At 38.8% G+C, this 25,420-nt stretch overlaps 1 protein-coding gene across 1 annotated transcript in view; it reads left to right on the top strand.

Moving 5' to 3' along the window:
- LOC137196071 (polypeptide N-acetylgalactosaminyltransferase 10-like) overlaps window positions 1–25,420 on the top strand; it is a 106,375-nt gene that overhangs the window by 32,075 nt on the left and 48,880 nt on the right. The window contains exons 2-4 of the mRNA XM_067608879.1: window positions 8,604–8,706; window positions 9,995–10,133; window positions 15,667–15,833. Of these exons, the coding sequence (XP_067464980.1) occupies window positions 8,604–8,706; window positions 9,995–10,133; window positions 15,667–15,833 (409 nt within the window). The remainder of the gene's footprint in view (window positions 1–8,603; window positions 8,707–9,994; window positions 10,134–15,666; window positions 15,834–25,420) is intronic.

The raw sequence follows: 25,420 nt of genomic DNA, 5'->3' as shown, positions 1-25,420 counted from the left end.
AGAGCACAAGTGGAAGACTTCATCCTAATAATAACTTCACTGATGGCATCTTCTGACATCATATCAAAGAATGCTGGCTCTAATAGAAACTGTTATTCCTTTGAAAAATGAAGCAAATTCTTCGCATTTAACAGCTGATGAGTTATTATGAAGACTGAGAGCAGGAGATAGATTTATTAGACTGTCAGTTTTGGAATAAAAGCACTTTGGGATTGTTTTATTTTTCTGAAATAATCTTGTAGAAATGGGCTTGTCTTTCTTTCCTGACTGTATTATAGTAAATTATAACTTGATCTTTAAAAATGATAAAATAAACATGTAGTTTGCACAATACACAACCTTTAACTCTTTATCTCAAAGAATCAATCAAAGAAAGTGTGCCTGATAGAGAAAGCAACTTGGTCCATGTCTCTTTAGCATGTTGGTGCTGTATTTGCTGCGTAATGTCCCACAACAGCTGCTGAGAGCCTAAACCCACAGCAGTAGCACCAATCCCACCCTATCTGACTGAATAGCAAACATAATCTGCTGTTGGGCAGATTAACAGAGGACCACAGCAGCATGGAAATGAGGTTAGACAGCCAGCGTTTCAGAGAGGCTCGTCGTAATCTGTAAATCCCTCCATCGAGGTCACCAGAAGGAAAACTGATGGACCACTGACTGACTGCGATTTCAGTGTCCTCCATATTGTCCTAATTCAGGTGTTATTCACATTTCAGGACTGATTTGTCAAGTTTTCTTATAGTCACATAAGTCCAATAATTAATTTGACTACTGTTCTAAATTATTCTGTAAGTTATTTCAAACTGCAAGTACTTGTGACAGTTGATACTTGCAAACATAACATTCACTTGTGAATCATGGATCAAACTAGGCACAAGCTGAAAGTATCTTTAATCTGTATATTTTATAATAATGTAAAAAATGACAATGTGTAATGTCAGAGGTGTGATGAACCTACAGAGAATTATCAGTGACCCTGCAGTTCCCCTCAGCTTTACAGAGCTTTATAAGGAGTTTCAGCTCATTGTTTAGTTGTCCAGCTGCGAATTAATGGTTTTGGTTCACTTGCAGTGCTCTCATAGCATCATTTTCGGGTACAGCAGGCAGCTGTTATCAGAGAAAAAGCTCTTAAAATCCACTCACGCTACCTGCTCAGCACCAAACGGCAAACAGACACAGTTAGCTGGTGAACATAATGGAGCCAGATATTTCCCTCAGGAGTTGGTAGAGAAAAAAGCAGGAGCTAAAAGAGAGTAGGCCTAAATACTGGACTTAAATTTAGGTGGACAGAAACACAACCCCAAATGAATGATAATGTTTCTCCATAACTTCTGGAAGTGGAAATAAGCAACTGTTTGCTAACAAGCTCAACATATCAACTTAAAAGGTGATGATATGTCAGTATTGTGTTCATAACTTGTTTATGCTGTTTCCAAGTTAATACAAGTCAAAACACTCCAAGCTATCATGACACAGAAAATAATGGACTTGTCTCCACCTAGTCCATTATTTTTGTATAACAGATCATCTTGTTGTTTAGACGTGTCATTCAGACATATTACTTTAAGCAGACCAGTGGACAAGCCACTGCAGGATGTAAATAATGGAAGCCATGAACACACCAGTATTTCTTGTCAGCAGTGTGGAATATGCTGTTCAGATTTAAGCTCTTACAGTCACACATTATGATGAACTTTTTGTGTCAGTTGAAATTTGACAACGTGGACTGTGATCTTAGGCAAACTTTACCTAAAATATTCACTGCTTCGTTGGCTGTTTGAGGGCAGCTTCCTGGTCAGTAAACCTTAATATTTTACGTTATACGAGTTGAAAAGGACTGCCTGAATGCACAATCAGTTATGATCTGTGTGAAGCTAACAGTAGGAGCTTGAAGCAATGTGGGCGGAGGAGTAGGTTCAGTGCACTAACCTTTTTTCAGAATATGGGGTATGCTTTTAAGATGTTGCTGTTTTTGCATGTCACATATAAGACGTTTTGGGGCCTGTCAGTTAATGAGTGCATGTTGGATCGTGGTGTTGTCCCTCCAAAGTCCTATCAGTGTGTTTGTGCCGCGCCTTGAATATTAATAGAGCGGAAAAGTGCCTAGAGTAGAATGAGTTTGTGGCAGCATGGAGCTTCGGCTTTCTGATGATGGTGATTAGAAGAGTAGAGGAAGGCAATACTCTGCTGTGTAGTACAGCAGAGAAACAGATGAGCGTGTTTGGTGCTGCCTTATTTTCAACTCGGCTTTGATGCCTCATCTGGGCTGGCTTATGTGAGTTGGTTGTGAATGTGCAGTCTGGAGCTGGGGTTGTCGTGTTAACGCTTCTTGCATTACATTCACTACATTGCATTACCATTGAACTAATGTACAGGCACCCTGCAGAGCTTTTATTGTAAACATTATTTTTTCACATTCAATATTTCTCACAGATCACATTGTGTGTATTCTTATGTTACATGAGATTCCACCAAACAACACAGCATGAATCAATAAATAAAAATGTCTGTATTCTCAGACACAGTGAAATGACTTTTTTAGTGGGAAAAAAGGTAACTAAATGTCAGTAGAAACCTTTCAAACCATTTCTCTTGTGCACCTCTATGCTCAGTATGGTGCAAACATACTCAACCAATTGGAAATGTGTGGGTTGTGACATGTAACAAAAGATTCAAGCTGGGACATTATGATTTCTGTATGTGGCATGACATTTTTGAATATTTTCTTCCTATGGACTATTGCACTTACTTTCATTAAGATAAATCTGGTACATGTATGAAAGATTCAAAAGACGTTATTACCATTTACAAAGGCACAAGGGACGTACATGTTTGAATTCTTGTGCAATTAACTCAATTGCAACTGCAATTAAAAAATAAATTTACAATAAATTACAGAAAAAACAGATATTGCAGCACAATGTAGCAGAGTGTTGTATGAGAATATAAATAAGGGCTAATATTATTATAATGTGTTTGTTGAAGCTGATCAGGATCTAGATGCATTCTAAACATTTTCTACTGTTACATTTAAAAAAAAAAAAATGTAATGATTGTAGTGTTGATGGAGGTTTGCACTCTCGGAGAAAGTTTCTCCTTCCTCGGGCTGTGTGCTTATCTGTTTTCTGATCAGCAGTGCTCCTTTTTTCACATGATATTTACTTGAAAGAATCACTCAGTTATCAGCTCCTATAAATCAACTTTGGTGTCGCTTGTGTGACATTTCACTGAACAAATGTGAAGACTGAATTTTCAGGATAGTTGTAGTTATCATGGGTACATTTTATAGAGTTTAAGGGGATCTATTATGCTAATTTCCAGCTCTATATTTTTACTTTGGGACTCCACTCGAGTTACTTTGCATGATTCACAGTAGGGCTGCTCGATTATGGCAAAAATCATAATCACGATTATTTTGGTTGATATTGACATCACGATTATTTAACACAATTAGTCATTGACTTTGGAAACATCATGCATTTATGGAACATTTAAAAAACGCTTGTCTTTTTAACAGTGGATTTCCTTGAACATTAAATATAAATCAACTGAAAACAAAAATGAATCGTTAAAAAAGGGATAAAGAAATGATATAAAAATAATACATAAAAATAGATTAGACCAAAATATTTGAAATCATATTAGTGACGGTTGAGATGCATGTTGTGTGGAGAGCGATCAATACTAAAATTGTCATTCATCGTGGTACTTTGAGAAGCAAGAGGTTTGACAGAAATCATTGATTTGTGTTTTCATGCACTTGGTTAACCAGATTGCAGGTAGTTTTTACTCCCTGGAGAACACCGATTTCTCTGCCATGCATACGCAAAACTAGTTTTCTAATCAGCTTTTTAAAAGTAACCAAGTGCACATAACAGACTGCAGACCAGAGTTTACGCTAGACTTTTTTTTTGACGGCCAGTATTGCTGTTAATACTCCAGAATTCCGGCCATATAGAACAACTACCGGACATATGTATAAATAGCCATATAATAACCTACATTTAAACAGCAATAAAACACAAAAACACAACTGCTATGATCCAACAAATGTATTTTAGTCAGCAGAATGACCTCTTCACAAACTTTGCAAACGTATCATATAGGCTACAACAATAAAATAAAACATAGCCTTGCTGCTGTTAATTAAATGCTGCCATGTGGGCAGCTTGCAGCTGCTAGTGCAGCTTCGCTACCACCACCTCCACCTGCTGCGGTCTCCCTGAGCCCGCCTCTTACCAGGGCTGGGGAAAAGTTAAACCTCCTACTGATCAATCACATGTTACACAACAGTAAGACTTTTTGGAGTCGTGTTAACTGCTGTTGAGCCAAAGCACAGGGCTGTTTGCTGGAGTGTGTGGCTTTTGAAGGAGCACATGACCATATAAGGAAATCCGTCGTGAACTGATGTCAGCTCGGCCTGAAAGTAGAAAAAACTGTTGGAAACCGAGCATTCAGAGCGGTCTGAAGCCAGTGCTTTTTGCTCACAGGGATTACTTCTTTACCTCATTATTTGACACTTTGGCCACGTTTGATATGAACATCCAACATTGTAACATGTATATGACTGAAAATGAGGAAAAGCATATTTAATGTCTGCCATGAGCTGCTTTAATTCAAAAAGTCCAGTTATTGATTTTTGCGACTGTTTTGTAGTTTTCCAAGAATAACATGAGCATTGGTCCTACTGGTTTTAGCCATGCTAGCGGCATTACTCTAGCAATGACAATATCCTTTGGTCAATCCACAACTCTGGTCCAAGTGGACAACTATTGGATGCACTGCCATTAAATCAGACACATACTTAGACTCAAGGTCCCAGAAGATGAAGTCAGAGAGCTTCCAGAAATGATGGCCAAGTGACTCTCAAGGGAGTGTGTGTTATGAATTTCAGTCTCTCCTTTGCAGAAGTCTTTAACTCTTCTTACCCAGCTTTCATCACACATAATATCATACCCCCCATCTGTTCCTCAAGATTATTCTGTCTTTTTCATCCTCATCCTCTTTTTCTGTCTGTCTCAATTACTTTCTTGTGTTTAAGCGCCCGCCCACATTCTGCTTCCAAAGAACTAAACATGTGCACGCATTAGCTGAAAAGTTTTCCTCTCTCCTTGTCTTGTTTTTCAAGGTCTTGTTGAGCAGCAAGAAAAGCCCCAGAGGAATATCATGGCGACGTGCACTGAAATTTTAATCAGGAGGAAATGGGGCGGCACAATCTTGCTTCTTTTTTAGTATAAATTTGCACAGATGGACTCTTGCTGCTTGTCAGGTCCTTGTGTGACACACTGAGGGCGTCTGCCTCCGACAGATAGGAGAAGAAGAGTGGTAGAGGGGATGAGGGAGGGAGGAAGATGAAAAAGAGGGAAGGAGGACGGAGAACTGAAAGGAATTTTTTTAATATATATTAGCATCTCTGTGTCAAAGCAGAGGCCAGTCAGGGTGGTGAATAATAGGTTACACATTCATCATTCACACACATACACACACCCACAGACTGAAATGTTCACACACCATTCAAGGCTTTCTGCGTGTCCGGTTGACCTAGATAGTGTGAGTGTGCATGGACAGATGATGCAGAGGTGTATATAAAAGCTATTATTGAAAGAGTCTGAGAATCTAGAGGAAACATTGAGACAATTTCCGGGCTATTTCTTAGCCGTGCTCATTAGTCATCAGTCTCTTTGTTCAGAGCCAAGATATACTCCAGCAAATAAACAAATTATATAACATGTTAGTTAGAAAGCTTCAGAGCTGCTGGTAGGTGGATTTTGTTACTTTTGGACGGAGCCAGGCTAGCTGTTTCCCCCTGTTTCCAGTCTTTGTGCTAAGCTAAGTTAGCCGGCTGCTGGTGGTAGCTTCATATTTAGCGTCTTTTCAGCTGTTGGCAAGAAAGTGAAAAATAAAGTTGAGAAAACTCTAAGAAGTAAGGCAACCAGCTGCAGCGTCCTTTTGAGTTTACTGTAGGGTTAGCTAGTGGTGTCAACTATTAAAAGGTTATACCGTCTGTTTAGTTAAACCTCTATGTTAGGTTTTTAAACCTAGGTTTAGGTTTAGGACATGAATAGAAGCCTAGAGATCAAACCAGCAACTTAAAGATTAACCTGCTCTACTACCTGAGTTCATCCAATCTCAATATCTTTAATCAAAGAAAAGCAGAATCTAACATGATGAGTGCTAATTCTAATAGTTAATTATACATGTATAATTTTTGCAGCAGTTTTTAGGTTAAGTCTTGAGCCCTAACATTGAAAAACCACGTTTTAAGCTGTATTTATACAACACAAGGTGTTAAAGGCAGTTTTACCACCACAACATTAGACAGATGTATCGTATATAATCAAACTGTATCATGCCTTAACTATGTTCCCTATATAGTAACTGTGTTTATGTTCTTTCATTTACTTATAGAAAGTGTGTGATCAAGGTTTTCAGTGGAAAATGGCTTTACTAATGTGCATTCCTGAGAAGGAGAACATAACTGATTGTTTCTTCAACCTCCTTAATGTTGTCTTCTATCAACAATCTCCACCAGCATTAGAAACTTGTAGGAGAAATGCTGCTCTAGCCTCAATGTGTGGTTACATTCTTGAGGAGGTGGCCTTGGTGTCATCATTTATGGCGTTGAATATAAGTGGTAATCTCTTAATGCAGAACTTTATATCCCCCCTGTGATAACTTCACCCATCATATTGTTAGTCTTTTTTTAATAAATAAACTATATAAATAAATTATATACTTCATAATTCTGATCTTAACCATTAAACCAAAGTCTTAACTCTAAAATAAATAAAATAAATGTTTAACGTTGTGGGGACTATTTTGTTGCTGATGGGTCGAGAGTCCCCACAATGTTACTGTGTGTGTTACCGATACTATTAATCTGGTGCTATGTAACCTAAACTTAACTCTAACCGTAACCCTAAAACCAAGTCTTAACCCCTAAATTATCATTTGATAATCATTTATCAATGTCCTCATTGTCACACTCTACAACACAGTCCTCACAAAGACTGAAATACAAGAACACGCACACACTCGCGCATGCAACGATAGTCCTCAAACCAAATCTCTGTGTGTATATACTGGGCATTAGTTTGTTATTCAGTGTCATATTCCTCTAAACCAGCAGTCTGATTAATAATTCATGGTATTTCATGCAGTCAGTGGTGCCATTTGTATTTAAAGTGTTTCACTAATTGCCTCCTCCCATCGAGCTAATTATTTCTCCATTGTGCTGTGATCCTGTAATTCACGATGCCGAGTAACTGAAAGTCACTGAGTGTGTAGAATGACTAAGTGGAAGAAAAAACAGCCCTTGCCTTTTGTATGCTGAGCTGCAGTGTATCTGTCTGCATGTGTGCGGTTGTGTATATAAGGCCTCCGCTGAGTTGTGCGTCACAGCATTGATATTCACCTCACAGGGTCGTCAAGCATGAAATAGAAGAGTACACTTTCTGTGGATAAACTCTCAGCAGAACGCTGTTGGATAGTGAGAGTCTGCTACTCGACTGACACTGATACTGACAGAAAAAAAAAAATCCTATTGTGTGTGCTGCCCTGTTTTATAACTATGTAACAGCTCTTAAAGGTGCACACAGTTGCTTGTGCATGTTTTAGCTTATTTAACAAAGAAATGATGCATATTTTACGTTACAATTTCTCAGTGTTTCCTAGGTCGTGGGCTGATGGGGAACTCAAACACGTCCAGCACTTGAGATTCAGCTGCAAAAAAATGTCATATTCACAAGCTAATTTCCAGTTGGGGAAAAGTCAGTTTTTCAATCTACAGTACATGATTGCACAAATGCACTATTCCAGCAGAAATTATAACTGTGCTACCAGACAGAGATTCATAAATAATATTTACCAAAATGTTATTTGGGTGTGAATCAAAAAGAATACTGGTAATGGGGAAAAAATAGATATTTTTAGATTTAACTATAAACTATGAAAATGTACTTGCAGAAAAAGTTTGCCATCGATAATCACAATTACCAGTCAGTGACATTTTCTCAGCTATGTTATTGTCATGTGATAATGCAATAGCAAGCAGGAACTGTTTTAAATTAAACTCTGGTATGTGGTGCATTTATAGACACTGTGACATTTCAGATTTTTAAATTAGATGCTAAACACAAACCCTCTCAATCCAAGATACAGCCAAATGTATATGTTCACAATGTTCATGTCAGCTTGTTGTTGTTGTTTTCCCACAACGTAGCCCATGAATTGAGCGATGTTTTGGTAGCCGACTCTCAAATCTCAGATACCTTAAAAGCACAGTGTCTTTGCACTTTACCTTGAAGTCACAACATATCTTGTACCACAAAATAATGATAGATTGTCTGCTGGATCTCCAGAAAGTTTCAAGTCTCTTCAAGTGTACTTTCATAGTGGAGTATTATATTAAAACCCAACAGCTACATGGAAATCACTCTAAAAAGCGATGGTGCTTTTGGAGAATGACTGGCAGAAATGCAATGAAAAACTACTGGTATGATCCTGTCAACCGGACTTCAATGCAGGAGAAATGTAAGAGTGTGTCTGTGTGTATGACAGCATTTATGACTTTGTTTGTATGTTCTTGTGTTTGTCTACAGGGAGTAAACCGGATGGGGAAGGATGCACAGGTGGGACGAGACGGCGTGCGGAGGAGAGACTGGCACGACTACGACGCAATCAAAAGAGACGCCGCTCGATCCGGTTGGTCCAAAGCTCCTCATACTCACTCCTCATAAATATTCTGCTAAATATAGATGTGAACATGTATAAAATTTTCATAGTTATACAAAACTCACATATAGAAAGATTCCTACATTTAACACCGGATCTGACTCTTTATTTCTCACTTACTGTCTCATTCCTTCTCTGGGTTGTTTTGCTCTCCAGCTCTGCAGCAGCGGTGTAAATCTATGCTGTCAATGCTGTTCCGCTGTCATAAATACTGTTTATTTGCTACAACAATCACCAACTCGGTTTTATTTTTTGCTCAGGGAATCCAAACAGTCTTTCCAAACACTGTAAATTAGTTGAAATGTGTTTATCCCTGAAATGATCCATTAAAAGATGAAAAGTTATTATTTACAATTGATACCTTTTTAGGAGGGAAAGTGGATCATCTCTACCTAATGAGACGGGGGTGTCTATGAACGATTGATGATGAGAGTTGTTTTTGTTCTCCAGGTAACCACGGGTCCCTCGTTCTCCTGTGATGAATCTGTACGATATAAAGCAGCGAAAAATATAAAACTGTCTGTAGCAGTTCAGCTGTTTAGAGTTTATATTTATTTCATCATGTTTCATCATCAGTGTCCTCGCTCTGAACGCTCAGGCTTTGATTTACACAGTAGGGTTGTAAACAAATATTAGTATTATTTTTTATTTATTTATGCATCACTTCTGATTTAACTAACCCACAACTGGACATTGTTTTAGGTGCTTTGCTAGTTATTTTTTCCTGGTATACTAATACTGTCCTCATTTTAGTTATTCAACTTTTGATATTAAGTCTTAAACACTGTTAGAATTTATATTTGAAAATACATTGTTCTTGTCAGATTCTTTTTTGTCTTTTACTTAATGATTGAATTGGCCCCATTTCCATTTATATTGGCATTGAAAATCTTGAAACCTGTCTGGCCCCTGACAAACATAGCTGTGAAACCGTTAAATTAAAATTGACTTTTGAGTTCTGTGTTGTTCAGTCTGTGATTTGTGTTAAGTCTCAGTGTAAAAAACGTTTTCATAAGGCACTCTGCTTTTAACATACTTCCAGAAATAAGTGTTTTTGTTCATTATCTTATCCAAATGAAAGTGGGAAACTTTCTCCCTCCAAGCATTTAAAACAAGCTAATATTTTAAAAAGGTTTGTAGACTTCTGATAATTGCTGTACAATACGTGTGTCTGTAGAGATACAGTGTGGCAAAGTTGATACCCTGAGGTATTGTTGAGTTATAGTGAACTGTGTGTGTGTGTTTGTGTTTAATGCAGGTAACGGTGAACAGGGGAAGCCATTCCCCCTAACAGATGCTGACCGGGTCGACCAGGCCTACAGGGAGAACGGCTTCAACATTTATGTCAGCGACAGGATCTCCCTCAACCGCTCCCTCCCGGACATCCGCCATCAAAAGTGAGTTGTGTGTATGTGTGTGTTTGTCTAAGGCAGGGAGAGGTGTTGAGAGAGAGAGTATGAGACATGAGGAGAAGTAGTATGATTAAGTATTTAGGTGTGGCCACTTTTAGATTAAAATCTGGAACAGAAGGTGACGCCTCAAACATGTTTGTATGTTTACAGAGTTTACAGAGTTGTAAATTGGACCAATAAGGTTAAATTCAGCTTTATTAAGGGTTCCTCTGAGTGCATGTGTCTCCAGAGTTATAACTGCAAATACATATTGCTATTACTACACTGTTAATGTGGAGTTAAACTGGAAAAGTCATTTTCAGTTGCATTCAAAAGAACCTAAGAAATCACTGTGAGAGAAATCTTGAGTTACTAATTCATACTGACAACATAAGCGTATCATAACTGATACTGAGTTCTATACAGATTTAATGACACAATTACAGTAATTGATGATAAACTGTAAACATTGAAAAATTGTCCAAACTACTGTAAAAACCACAATGACTAGTCAATTAATCCGACTACTAATTTTCTAAGAAAAGCATCTAAAATTCTCTGGTTCCAGCTTCTTAAATGTGAATATTTTCTGGTGTCTTTAGTCTTCTGTGATAGTAAACTGCATATCTTTAGGTTGAGGACTGTTCTTGACATCTCATTAAACAAACAACTAATCAATTAATCTAGAAAATAACTGACGTATTAATTGATGAGGAAAATAATTGTTAGTTGCATCCCTGTATTCAACCATGATTCTCCAGTGCAGTTTGTTTTGTTTCAGACAAGACAGAACGAGCAGATCACTGCACTGCAATCTTAGACGAGATTTTAGACGAGTATATTTTAGGACTCAATAGTTGACAACTGATTTCTCTCAGCGCAATTCCAACTGTTACTGTGTTGGTGATTTTCATTTCAATCTGCCACATCAGTCATTTTTATGTACTGTGCAATGATGACCAGATGAAAAACCTTCCCTTTTAAATGTCCCAGTAAAGTGCGCACTAACCTCAGGCAAGACTGCCATTTTTCTACAAAAAAAAAAAACATCCTCTGATTGTGTATGAGCATTTTGAATGAACAGGGGCACGAATGGGCCACAGAGGGCCAACAGACTGCAGGTTTTCTTTCTAGCCAAAGACTGCAGCAGGCTATTTCACAGATTGGCACTCTATCAACCGCAGAGGAAAAAACGAATCACCTGGTACAGTCTTTGGTTGGATTGAAAATCTGCAGATTCTCTTTGTGGCAGATGGTTGTTGTTCCCCCCAAAAAATGAGATTGACTATTGTAGGAGAGCATGACAATCTTCAGGACTGACCTGGGAAATCAGTTTGTAGGGGAAGGAAACATAGAGACAGATATTCAAATAGTTGCTACATTTCTGCTGTTTTTCCATCTTTTTAAGGGAGTCATGATGATTTCTGAATTTGGATTGAGAGACAGAAATGAGGGGTATCTTTTGTTCATTTCAAAATGTTTCCACAGTAAGTGTCTTTAGAGCTGTAGACATGGACATGGTGTGGATTGACTGCTGTGAGATTTGACTCACTGAGACAAGAGATCAAAAACATTCAGCTTTCAAAGTATGACCAGCTGAAATCCAAGAACAATGGAAAAAAAATAAATAATACAATAACAGACAAGCCTCACACAACCACACAGTGTCAATGTTTAATTGGTAGACCTGTACATAGAAAGGACTTGGTCTCAAGCTATGTAAAAAAAAACAAAAAAACATTTTAATGTCATTTTAATGATCAGTCTGACAGTCTTTAGTTTTGATTTGTACTTTCTGTAAAAGACTTAAAAACATCTCTGCCCTCTACGCATTCAAAGCATCAGATATGACATATGTGAACCAAATAATTTGTCCCGCCCCCCAAGACACACACACACACACACACACACACTCTCGCCAGTAGAACTGACCAATAGGACAGTTTTACCTACTTATAGCTTTGTTTACACCTTTATTTTTCCATATTGGATCCGTCCCAACTCATTACCACAAGCACTGTTTGGAACAATTGTTCCAATTATCAACCTGCCCAGTCTATTCACTTGAGAGATGTATCTTGACACAGACAGAAGCCGATTACACCTCGCACAACACGAATGTCCTTATAAACCGCGATCTTGACAGCAATTATCAGTGTCATTGATGTCCCCTTCTGTGGGCAAGGTGTGAAAAACTAATGATAGATGTGTGCTGTTGTTGCACTGAGGCAGCTTTTACTCTTGGCTGCAGTGGGGCTGGGATTATTTTTTTGAACGAGTGGTTCCTCAGGAAGAAGAGGGAAGAGGATAGAGGACGATGAAAGTCAAGTTTTACCACACTGGTCGCAGTAAGGAAAAAGGGAAAGCCTCCAAACAAGATGAAATGAAACACCCTGCCAATGACCCCCATTGCACTCCACAATATGAAACTGTTGGATGGATTGAATGACATATTAATGACTTTGCAAATATAGAGGAAATGCCATGTCATTAAAAAAAAAAAGGTTTCATCATCTGGGGACTATGAATGTAAATAGGGAGAAAATTTCCTGGCAGTCTGCCTCTTAGACGATGATACATCTTGTTTGCGGTGTTCACATTGTTGCCAATGCAGCATGAATAAGCGAGGATATTAGGGCTCCAACTAACGCTTATTATTATCTTCTCCATTCATTGTTTTATCTATAAGAAATGTCAGGCAATAGTGAAAAATCCTTGTTTTAAATATGTCTTGTTTTGTGCGACCGACAGACAAAAATCAAAAGGGAGGAAAAGAGAAAAGCATAAAATCCTCACATGAGAAACTGGAAGTAGCAAATGTTGGGGATTTTTGCTTTAAAAGTTACTAAAATAATTATTGTATTATCAAAATAGCTGCCGGTTAATTTTCCGTCAATCGACTGATCTATTAATCGACCAATCGTTGCAGCTCTAGTGGGACTATTCTGGTTTAATGAAGTGGTTTAGTAGTGAAGTTGTACCAAGTCTTACAGTGTAGAGCTGAGCCTGACAAGCTGTCTACTGTACTGTTATAAATACCACACAAAAAGGCACTATCGCTCTTGTATCATGGACTGGTGGCATGGAGGAGGTATACAATAAACCCAACATTATACCCTCTTTTCTAGCAGAATAAAGTTTTAAAGAACAGACGCTGTAGATACATGATGAGCCATATGGACCTGTGGCTGCAGCACAGACTGCTGGGTTTCTTCCAGCTCTCCTCTGACTCATTAAAGAACAAAACACTGAAAATAAACATACCAGCAACACTATAAATACCGTCTGCTAAACAGCTTCAAACCTGCTGAGCTGATTCCTCACAAATCAGCCTTCAGCGCTTTCCCACTATACCTGACAAGAGCCTTTATCCTAACCCTGCCCTCGCTTTCATATGGGAAGCAGTTTTAAGTGTTTTCTCTCTCACGGTGTCCTCAGGACAATCTTTCTTTCATTTATTTCCTTTCATATTTCTAAAACACCTTTATTCTTTGACCTTACAAAGCATCAGCCGTCAAACACATTTTTCTATACTACATACATCTATCCAGCCTCCATCAGTATTGCAGCACGTTCTATCAAATTAATACTTGACAGGAAATTCTTTGTACCCTCTTAAAGCTGTCAAGGGAACAGAGTTAAACGTGGTGAACTCCGAGGAGGAGCGGCAACCCAGCAGTGAAGCCAAAATGGAATAAAATGTGACACTTTAGATCTTCATGCCTCCTGGCCAGCAGCATTTTGTCTGGATGATTCTGAGATTGAGTAAAAGTGTTTATTTCTTTTTATCGTCCCCTTTTCTCAGAGAGTCCAAAAGAGTACAAAGGTGGGAAATATCCGGTAATAAAGCCTAACTTTTGCCCAAGCTGTTACGGCAGGGTGATTTTTAGAGGTTGAGCTATCGAACGTAGCATTTTGCAAACAAATATGGATCAATTTATGTTTGATTTTGGCTCATTTACACAGCTTATTGGCAGCTTTTTGTTCTTGATGCAACAATGAATATGCTGAAAGTGAGCTTTTCCAACAGACAATGGCTCTTTAGTCTCAGGAGCTGAAATGAACAGGTCAATGAACACGATAGAACGTAACCAAACGTAACAACTCTGGATTTAGATTTGTATAAGACACCATTGCATGTGTCTTATACAACTATTGCTGTTCAGTGACAGTTCTCGATAGGCAGACTCTCGGGTTGATGAGTCACACAGGGGAGACGGAGGGTGTGGGTTGGTGCACTGGATGGTGGAGGGAAGCTGGTGCGTTGGTCAAAGTGACAGCGGAGTTCACTCTCACTTACTGAATGAATGGCGTGATAGAGAGGCAGAGAGAGAGAGAGAGGGGGAGGAAGTTTCAGACAGACAGACAAGCCTGAGAGACTCAGAGATAATTACTGTCTCTACTGATTCCGCCCCGACATCTCAGAAAGAAGAGAAAGAGATGGAAGGGCAAACTAGCAGGTGGTATGCATTATTACATCTTATTAAAAGAGCAACACATTTTCAGGTTGAGTTGGTAGGGAACATTACAGTACAATGAAGAAAAGGGCAGAGCTGCTGGATTTTCTTTTAGATAGACACAGGTATATGTGTAGAGAGAGAGGGAGAGAGTTCTTTATTAATCCCAAAGGGAGATTTAAGTGTTACAGCAGCCACTTGATATCAATTCAAATACAAAAACAATGAGCTATGTAAAAGAAATAAATACAATTACAGGTTAAATTATATACAATAGCTAAATACAGTAACTCAGATATAAAAAATAAATAGAATATAACCATAATTATACTATTTGCTGAGTTACACTGTTCAATGATGTTAATATGCTGTAGTATAGTACACTGTACATTACTGTTTACCTACATGAAAACATCTGGGTCATATTCACCTGCAGACATCATTGTACGGTACAGATGTTCCATAACACATCAGTGTGTCCACATTTTACACCAAAGGTCATGACCATGAATGAGGGAAAGTCAACGAATATCAGAGAAAAAAGATGGTAAACAGTATTTCAGACAAGCTAAAAACTGAAATGGGGCAAATTGATCCTCGATATAATAGGAGGGTTAATCAGAGAAATTGTTTCATCCTCTTAATTCAGAGGATGTGCTGCTTTTCTTTGTCTAATATGATAATAAACTGAATATGTTTGGGTGTCTGACTGTTGTTCGGACAAAAGAAGCATTTTTGAAGTCCTCTTGGGCTTTAAGAAATTGTGATTCCCATTTTTCACATTTTTTAACATTTAAAAGATCAAATGATGAATAGATTAATTGGGAAAATAATCAGCAGAATAATTGATGATGAATTTTTTTGTTACAGTCCTATAGCTATTGGGATTGATACGATTTTGGAAACTGGGGTTCACCATCAGTCTTTACATTTAACCTGTGAGTGACATGAACGTGTGTAACAAATTTTAATTGAAATGCATTTAATAGCAGTGTAGTTAAAAATATGGTTATTATTTTTTTTAGCACAGATGAGACACCTCCTTTTCTTATTTCTTTATTTGGTTTCATGTGTGTGTGTAGCTGTAAACAGAAGCTGTATGCAGAGAAGCTGCCCAACACCAGCATCATTATCCCGTTCCATAACGAGGGCTGGTCGTCGCTGCTGAGGACCGTTCACAGCATACTCAACCGCTCTCCTCCACAGCTCATCGCAGAGATCATCCTGGTCGACGACTTCAGCGACAAAGGTACAGAGAACACACACTCTTTACTGCTTAGAAAACACACCCACGCCCGTGTACTTGCACAGACATTCTCACAGGTACATGAGCACAGCTGCAGACTGTGTGGTTTTTAATTCCCTCTGTCTCTCTCCTCTTTTCATACTCACACAAACACACACAACTGCTCACACACACTTATTGTCTGCAAGTGCTGGTGTCTGTGTTGCACAAATAATGAGTTGTTCAGGAACAAAAGCCTTTGCCAGACTCTGCAGAGGTCCAAATGTGATCTCAACGTGCTCTAAATTTTGCATGTTATAAGCAGAAATAAACGCACACACACACACACACTGGTGAGTCAGTATTTATTAGACCAGAGAGCAGCTAGCATTGCTCCCTGCTCTACTCAGATAATGTGTGTGTATGGGTGTGTACATGTACATGCGCCTGTAAACTGTGGTGCATCAGGGCAAACCATGCTGTTTTTAATTACTGGATATTGTCACTGGTGCCAACTTCTATTATTATGGAGGTTTGTTATTGACCGCTGATACATGCATTTAGTCTACAGTATAAAGGTTTACAATAAAAGCTGCAAGATCTACAAGCAAATTCTGATGCTTAACATTACATGCTAAATGTTAGCATGTAGCTAATGTATCATCTTAACATGCTAATGCCCACTAAAAATTGCATACAAAGCATTAGCAAGTCAACATGCTAACTGTGCACTCATTACCGAACCATGATAATGTATCAGATATTACATGCTAATCATCAGTGTATGAAAATGCGAACTGCCGGCATATACTTATGAATGCTATGATAAATAACTAGAACTGGGAACATGTTCTTTTTATTTCACGTTGTCTTTAAGGAGTGATGTTAGCAGCGATGTGTTGGCGCTTGCTTCAGAATTGCAAAACCCTTGCTAACGATGACGTTCAAAGCAGTTAATGGTTTTATGGTTTGTATTTTTAATTGCAAAACTGAGACTTCGGAGCAGTATTGAAGCCTCCTCACAGGCTGCATAAAAAATCATATTAATATATTTGGAGCTAAAGATTGCAGTAACCTCTCAACAGATGGTGATGATGAGGACATTCTGTGACCGTGCTACTGTTAGCAAGGTTAGCGAGAGGGGGAAAAAAAAAAACATGCCTGTAGTGCAGATTAGTTTTCTCACACCGGCGGCTTAATCAGTTTGAACTCTGGAGTTAATGTACAGCTTTGAACCCTTACATGATGATAAATCGGAGGACAAGTGCAGTATTATCACTTGGATCTGAGTGGAGGAGAGAATGAGATACTCAACAAAAAGCCTGATTCACAGCCATAGTGTGATGCGTCATTTCTATTCAATTTCAATTCTATTCAGTGGGCTTTACTGGCATTGGAAGTTTCAAGAACAGTGTTGCCAAAGCATTAAAATACAGTTTGTCCAAATATTTGAACAGTACAATAACAAAAAATATGAACATTAACACAACATTAAGATTTCTTGCTCCCGTTTCCATTTCCCTTGATAATAAATAATGCATTGAAATATAGAGAGAGAGAGACAAAGAGAAAAAGGATAGGAAGGAGTGTTTTTATTGGACATTCAGAGGTATATTTCTATAAGTGTGTGTATCTGTGTGTGAGTTGTTTGTGTGTGTGATTCATATATCATCCCAGGCACGTTCCTCGATGTTGATTAACAATCTCTCTGCTCTATGACAGCATGCGAGCCAGCAGTTACACTTTATGTCCTTCTGCATTAATTGATACTGTTTTGTTTTAGCACCTCGCAGCCGACACGAGGAAGATAAACAACTGGTTGAGATGCTTTTTTTTTCAGAGCGCAGTTATGTTTTCTGAGGTGCTGATTAGTGTCGATGTTGTGTAATTATAACCTCGCTGCAGAGTGGCATTGTAAGACGCATAATTAATACAACTATCCATGTTTGACTCGAAGGATACCTGATGATTCATATTTGTTTTTCCCATGTACTTGCTCTGCTGTATGTAGTTGACTTTATTAAAGCAGAAAACATTTCTGGGTTCAAGAAGTCATGGGTGGAGTGTGGACTTCTCATTTTTCATGACACTTATGACATCATCATAAGTCTTCCCAAAATGTAAACAGCAAAAGTTGTGCAGTGTTTTGATGCATCCAGTTTGACTGAGAAACACAAACAGAAGAACTATGTGTGCTGCAAGAAGCTCTTAAAGTGTCAGTTGGGGCTCGTTGTGCATAAAAGATTGTCAGATTCAAGGCGGCGTGGGTCAGACTGTGCTCTGCTTCTCTTTTTCTTTTTCAAGCTGCGTGTTATTCAAAATGTTCTGTTTCTGACAAGTTGCTTACTGCACTTGTTGCTGCCAGTTTCACAAAAAAGAAATATAAATGTGTTCTCATTTAAGCTGACAGAAATTCTAAAGAGCTAGTCTGGCTTAAAACCGTTAAAACAAAATTTACTTACTGGACGAAACTGAACATCCAACTCCTTAGAGGGTCTTTAAGTACAACCAACGGCTGAAGAAGACTTTTTGGCCACCAAAATATTAGGTAAATTTGATGAACTGAAAAAACGCTGAAATAACGATGGTTACGGCTATACTCTGTGAATCTGGGGTTGTGCAACCTAACCAACGTTGTCAACGTGGTAGCGACTTGCCAATCAAAATGTAGCCACGCCCTAAAGCATACCCTGCTTTATCGTCTATTTTACTCCAAATGGGACCATAATTTATAAAATGAACGTCATGCTGTATTGAAGAAGACTTGAAACTAGTGATTGACACCATAAATTCATTAGGAAACTGTTTTCTGAGGTAATAAATCAAGTGAGAAGTAAGTTCATTTTCACTTCCATTCAATCAGACTTCAGAGTCGCCCCCTGCTGGCCATTAGAGAGAATACAGGTTTAAGTTTGTGCAATTTCCCCAGTAGCTCACTATTTCTGGACAGTTTTGTTTCTATAGTTATTTCTCCTGCTCACACACACGTGATGTCAGTGGTCCACATTCCTTTCGTCAATGTCAATGTTTTGTCACCTGTGTTTTCAAAGTGATGATTATTTGCTCTACCACCCACACATGTGCAAATAAAACAGAAATTAGATGCACTCTACCCATGTTTAGGTCTTTATTCATCTGTTTTTCAGTATATATCACCTTGTTAATATAAAAAAGATCTCAATTCCTCCTTGCTCTCTGTGTTCATGCCCTTCATCACGCTGTGTTCCTCACTCTCTCTCTCACCCACGCTCACCTCTGTGTTGCAGGAGCAGCTCAGTCAGGCAGAGCACTGACTCACAGATAACATGCAAACACTGAAACCTGCTGTTTTTATCTCCTCACTTGCCCTCATCTTCCTAAATGTCTCTCTTTTTTTCTTTTTTTTCCTTCTCTCCCCGTTCCATCTCCTCTCCGTTGTTTTTTTTTTCCCCTTCATGTCTCTAATGTCTTCTTTGTCTCGTCTTGTTTCCTTTTCGTCTTTCTCTTGACATCTCTTATCTTTATTGCCTCTGTTTCTTGACGTCTACCCTGTTTCATCTCTTGACGTCTCTTCTTGTTTGTGCTTCACTGTCTCACCTTTTTTGTGTTTTTGTGTGTGTCCATTGTAGTGTGGTGAGATTTTTCCTACAACTCCTGCTAATTTTATTATCCTGTTTTTTTTTTCTTTATCTTTTACTCTTAGTCATTATCTTATCATTACCCTCTGACAATTTCCCAATTTTCATTTTTGTCTCCTCTTGACATCTCTACTTTGCAAATGTTACATCTTTTTTCATATGTTGTCGTTTTTTATTGTCTTTCATCATTGTGTCTTTTGTCTTTAAGCCATTTAAACCTGCATTAACAGTTTTTTTGACCACTTGGGGCAGCACAGTCAAATTGTGAACACAACACTGACATTACATTTTATGTTAACACGTTGCATTTGTTAGCAAATAGTTGCTTATTTCCATATCCAGCAGTTATGGAGCAACATTATCATTCATTTGGAGTCGAGTTTCCGTCCACCTGGTGAATATAAGTCCAATATTCACTCTCTTTCAGCTCTGTTTTTTTTCTCTCTACCAACTCCTGAGGGAAATATCTGGCTCTTAAACTGCTAAATGCTCCACTATGTTCATTAGCTAGTCGCTGACTATGTCTGTTTGTTGTTTGGTGCTGAGCAGGTAGTGCACAGGGGGTTTTTAGAGCTTTTTCTCTGAAAACAGATGCCCGCTGTGGCTATAAATGACACTATGAGAGCACTGAGAGTGAGCCACAACAGTAAAGTTGCAGCCGGATAGATAAACAATGAGCTGAAACGAACTTATATTACACTGGCCATGCCCTGAAAGGGATCATTGGTTGCAGCCCAAGTTTTCTTCTCTTTAACTTCTCTTCTCCTTTCTTCTGTTCTCACTTTCTTCCTGTTTTTTCCCCCACCATATGTGATGACTGTGTGTGTGATATCCATCTCTTCCAGGGATCAGATCAACAAAGCTCCTAAATCTGACTCTGGTAGATCCATCAGCTTCAGTGACTGCTTGCTGTCATGTTACTGACCCCCTTTTGCTCTCCCTACTAATCTCTGCCGCTGTTGACTCAAAAAAACTTTACCCAGTGGAAGATTGTTGGTAACAGTAAATGTCAGGTTTCAGTGTCAGTCCTTCAATCAAAAAGCAAGTGTTGTTTCTTTCTTTTTTTTTTTCTACAGACATTCAACAATCATAAACATAGAAATCCATCATAGAAAAGGCAGAGGGATCCATTTTTCCTCCCACAGTATCCTCAATAGAAAATAATATAATGCAGGCACAGCACCTGCTGGGTTTTTAAGTAAGAAAAAAAACTCTTTTCTCCAATTGTCACTATGATTTTTCTATTTTTTTTTGTAATCAGCCATGGTGTTCCAGGCACACAAGAGAATCTTTCTACTCTGGATAAAAAGAAATATCATCAGATGATTATGCATGGCATGCTAAATGGAATACCATCCACATAGATAACATGTTAAAATCATACACAAAGCAATATTCAAACACAAACGCAATTAGACATAATACACTGTTTTTCTCTTATTGACCTAAATCTACATCACACTGAGAAAAGAGGATGATGGGTGCTGATCCAGGTCAACTGATTTGAGGCCTGATGATTCTGGGGGTGAATGATATTACCCAAGAACCATTAATAATATTAAATTATCTAGATTAAGAAAAGCCATCTCTTTTCCTTCCTAAATTATGTAATTCCTGCTGAAACAGGCTTTGGTTTAGAATATGAAGAAGAGAGCGGCCATTTAAAAATGTGTGATTCTTTATTGGTTAGATTTAATGTTCACATCTGCTGGTGCTAGCATGGTTACAGATCAATTAATTGATTCAAATAGGATCTGATGTTGTGCTCACTTACAGGTGTTCACCTGGTTGGAGAAACAATAGTCTGAGTGACGTCATAGTCATTGGTACTTATTTATATATGAAGCCATTAGTGGGAAATTGCCGATTTTTATCTCATTGCTGCTGCTTTGGCACTTTGGTCCATATTTGACAGTGAGACACTGACTGGTTGATGCTTCAGGAACCCCGAACCAGAACTGATCTAGAAAAGACTGCCTTTACTCTTAGTGCAGCAATCTTTTGGAATAATCTGCAATGTCACCCAAAAATACAAAACAGGCATCGTTCTCTACCTGCTTGCGACTGTTTTCACTGAGCCTGCACATTGTATATTGTCTAATTTCTGTTTTATTAACGTGATTGACCATCGTGGTTACCTTCCTTGTGATTTTACTGTGAACAGGGAATTACTATAAAAGAGCATATATGCTCAGCCAACCTACCCTGTAAAGGTAGAGGTTAAATAAGTAAATTCAAAATAGTGACATAAAAATGGCCACAAAAATGTTGACAAGCATGGATGAGATTGCAGCAGCTATATGGGTGGTTTTAATCTGCTGGTTACATGTCAGGTAAAAATGAGGTCGGCAGGACAGATACGTCACTCACGACTGATTGTTTCGGACAAAACAAGACAAAATAACCTCCCCTACTAACAAGAAATCAGCAAAGAATGAATGAATGAAGTCAAACGAAATGCCCATTCAGTCAGATTATCAGGCCCAGGATGAGGTCACCATTAAAGACTCACTTAGAGACAGTTTTATTGGTGTTTTTTTTAAGCATTTGCATTGGTGCTCATCATGTTCAATGCTGCTTTGGTTTAAATATAGTCAATATAGAACGAAGTCAAGAAAAGGTGGAAGTTTGTAACTGATTGAAGACATGGGGTTCTTTTTTATCTGACAGCTCTTGAAAGCTTTGACCAAACATGAGTAAAATTAGCTTGGTTGGTCACTCTCTGTGTCAGTTTCTAGATTTATAATCTAGCTGTACTTTTTGCCCTTGTTGATTTCTACCTTCATAGTTGCAAATTCTAGCTCAGCATGTGTAGGAGCTGTGTTTAATGTGCTGTCATCCCTGTTCAACATCTCAAATTATGCAATGAGGATGGCAGATGCACTTCTGCTTGGACTGACTGGTCAGTCAGCTGCCTGTCAGGTCTAGTTATCAGTTAGCACTCTCTTGGTCTCATACAGGGCAAAAAATGGCTGAGTATGTGTAACTATGTATTTCTGATGATCCGAATAGAGTGAGACACACAAAGAAGCATAAGTTGAATACGGCTTTATCCGGCCGGGGTTCTGTCACATGCAAATACAATGAACAACAAGCCAACTTGAGCTGGGATCTTTTATACCTTTCCACTTCTTCAACATATGTTTCCCATTATCAATGGACTTCTCCTTTGTATGATGAGTTATGATATGGACCTGTCAATATGTCAGACATCTTGGGGTCGTTCCTATCAAGCTACTGAATTCACACCTAAGGGCCCCATACTAGATGTTGTTCCAGTTTGTCTTATTGACACATGAACATAGTGCCTCAACTAAAGGTTTATTACATTCCTTAAGATGCATGCAACACAAAGAAAATACCTAATATCGGTATGTAAGGAAAAATATACAGATGGGTGACAAATTAAAGGAAAAACCGGCACAGGCCTGAATCCTTGACCCCTACAGTGAGGGGATCTGGTGGCTCTGTTATGCTTTGGGGGGCATTTTGCTGGCATGGTTTGGGTCCACTTGTCCCCTTAGAGGGAAGGGTCACTGCAAAGAGTCATCACCTTTATCCTATGATGAAACATTTCTATCCTGATGGGAGTGGTCTCTTCCAGGATGACAATGCCCCAATTCATAGGGCACAAGGGGTCACTGAATGGTTTGATGAGTATGAAAATGATATGAATCATATGCTATGGCCTTCACAGTTAAACACCTATGGGAGATTTTGGACTGATGTGTTAGACAGCGCTCTCCACCACCATCATCAAAACACTAAATAAGGGAATATCTTTTGGAAGAATGGCGTTCATCCCTTCAGAGACTCGTAGAATCAGTGCCAAGGCTGAGGGACACCATGTGTCTGTGATGTTACTAAAGATTTCTGAAAGAAACCAAGGTTGAAAAAGATTTTGTCAATCACAGAATAGCTTCATATTTTCCTTTCATATCTCATCTCTGGCCTGTTATTGGGCTTAGATGTCTCCGGTGCAGAGTTTCATTAAATCGGGGACAGTGTGAGTCCAGATGTATCCATCATGGTTAACTATGGTCTGTGACAGAGACAGTCCCTCTCCACAGGACCACTGAGCCACACTGCAGTATCACCTCTTGTGATAGAAACCTGCCACTGACTCCAGATTTACTGCCCAATTATTCACTGTCTGTCAGTGCCTGATGGGATCAATTAGAATGAAAATATTTCATTCGGTAACACCAAATAGTAATAAGACTTTTTCTTTTTTTAAGTGTAATTAGTTCTATATACTTGGTTGCCATTACTTTGTTAGCAATTTGAGATGGTATGACACGGTTTTAATGGCGTTTAACATGTTTTGCCAGTAAAAATGAAAGTGCAGTGCAGTGTGGAGGCAGGTGATAAACGGGTACGAGGAATAAATTAATTCATAGATTGAGAAATTGAGCAATCAAGATGCATGAAATAACATTCAGAGAGACGTCAGAGGAAGGAGGAGGGAGTAGAGATAATGTGAAAAACAGAGACTGAGCGGTGAGGTGGATGCTTTAACAGGGAATTAAGTAATTTATGACTTCTATCAACCTCTATCAGTGAGAAAGGTCGAAATCAACAGATCTTGGGCATGATTGATGGCAGGCTGTAATAGACATAAATTTAAAAGGTACCTTCACAATGAAATGAATAAAATAGCCAATTAGAGTAGAGCAGATGTCCAACAGAACTGTGTAATGAAGAGGTCATTTGTCACCACGCATTATATTAATGGCTTTTTTCTTTTTGCTTCAGATGGAAAATGTTGAGATCTCATTTGCAAGGACATTGTCTATGTTTGATAAGATGAAAAATGTGAACACAGTGATGGTAATTTCAGTCTATAGCCCAAAAGTGAGTGCTTGAACATCAGGTACTGTAGGCTCAGCTCTCAGTACAACACCTGAACCAAGTTATCTCACTCACAGTGTAGTCTGAGTCGACATGAGAACTGAGTAAAATTTGGCAAATTAGCGGTCACGATAATGGCAGCTCTCTTTTCTCACATTATGCTGATAAGTAGTGAGTCATTGGTGCTGATAAAACCCTATGAATTCACAATGGTATAATTCTGTTAGAGGACAGGTAAATAACTCTAAAATCACTCTATTGAACACCTATGTTTTGAGTATTAAACACCAGAACTAGACAAATGTCATTTTTGTGATATTAATTTCCCATATTGTCCAGCCCTACTCAAAACAGATAAAATATTGTTTCTTTCATTTAATGCACCTTTAAAAAAAACTAACTAAACAGGTCACAGAGCTCAGTAAAGAGCAAAGCAGAGAGATGAAGGAGGAAACTGAGGGTGACAAGGATAGAAAGAGAGCAATATGAGAGGAATGCAGTGTAATGATGACGGGGTGAAGTAAGACAAAGAGACACAAATGCCCTGTGGACAGAGACACCAGCAGTCTCAGTGAAACCAGTTAGACCTGCTAACCTGCCCAGCTACAGTACATGATGAGCTTTAGTTGGGTGAGAGGAGGGAGAGGAGGAGGGGTGGTGTGTGATGGTGAGGGGAGGTCAGCTCACTCTTCATTAGGCTGTAATTGAATTTCCGCAGCCCGTGCAGGGACAACGTTCATCCCTCGCTCTCCCTGCAGGGGAGTGTTGGCTCCGGCTTCCCAACCTCCCCGATACTTTCAAGGTTAGCACAGCTAATGGGCTACTTTCTCCACGGATTTCTCTGCTCACCATCTGTCATCTACAAGTCTGACCACATAGGCGCGCAGGTACATGTTCCTCTCTGTGATGCTGCTGAAACAGAGTAGAGCAGAAACTAGAGTCTGTGTTCAGTACCGCAGTAGACCACCTCTGGCCCTGATAACAGCTGACACACGTTGTGGCAGTGACTCAACAAGGGACCTGCAGTGTCCCATTGTTAAAGCTGACCAGGCAGACATGGAAGGACATTCACCTTCCCGTCACAAGAAGGCTTTTCAATAGAAACTCAATTCGCTGTCTTGTTTTGCATCAGTTGAAATGGTT

This window comes from Thunnus thynnus, chromosome 13 (assembly GCF_963924715.1).
Source record: "Thunnus thynnus chromosome 13, fThuThy2.1, whole genome shotgun sequence".
Classification (NCBI taxonomy): Eukaryota; Metazoa; Chordata; class Actinopteri; order Scombriformes; family Scombridae; genus Thunnus; species Thunnus thynnus.
The sequence above is the reverse complement of the archived record's forward strand: the minus strand, read 5'-3'. Positions and strand labels throughout refer to the sequence as shown.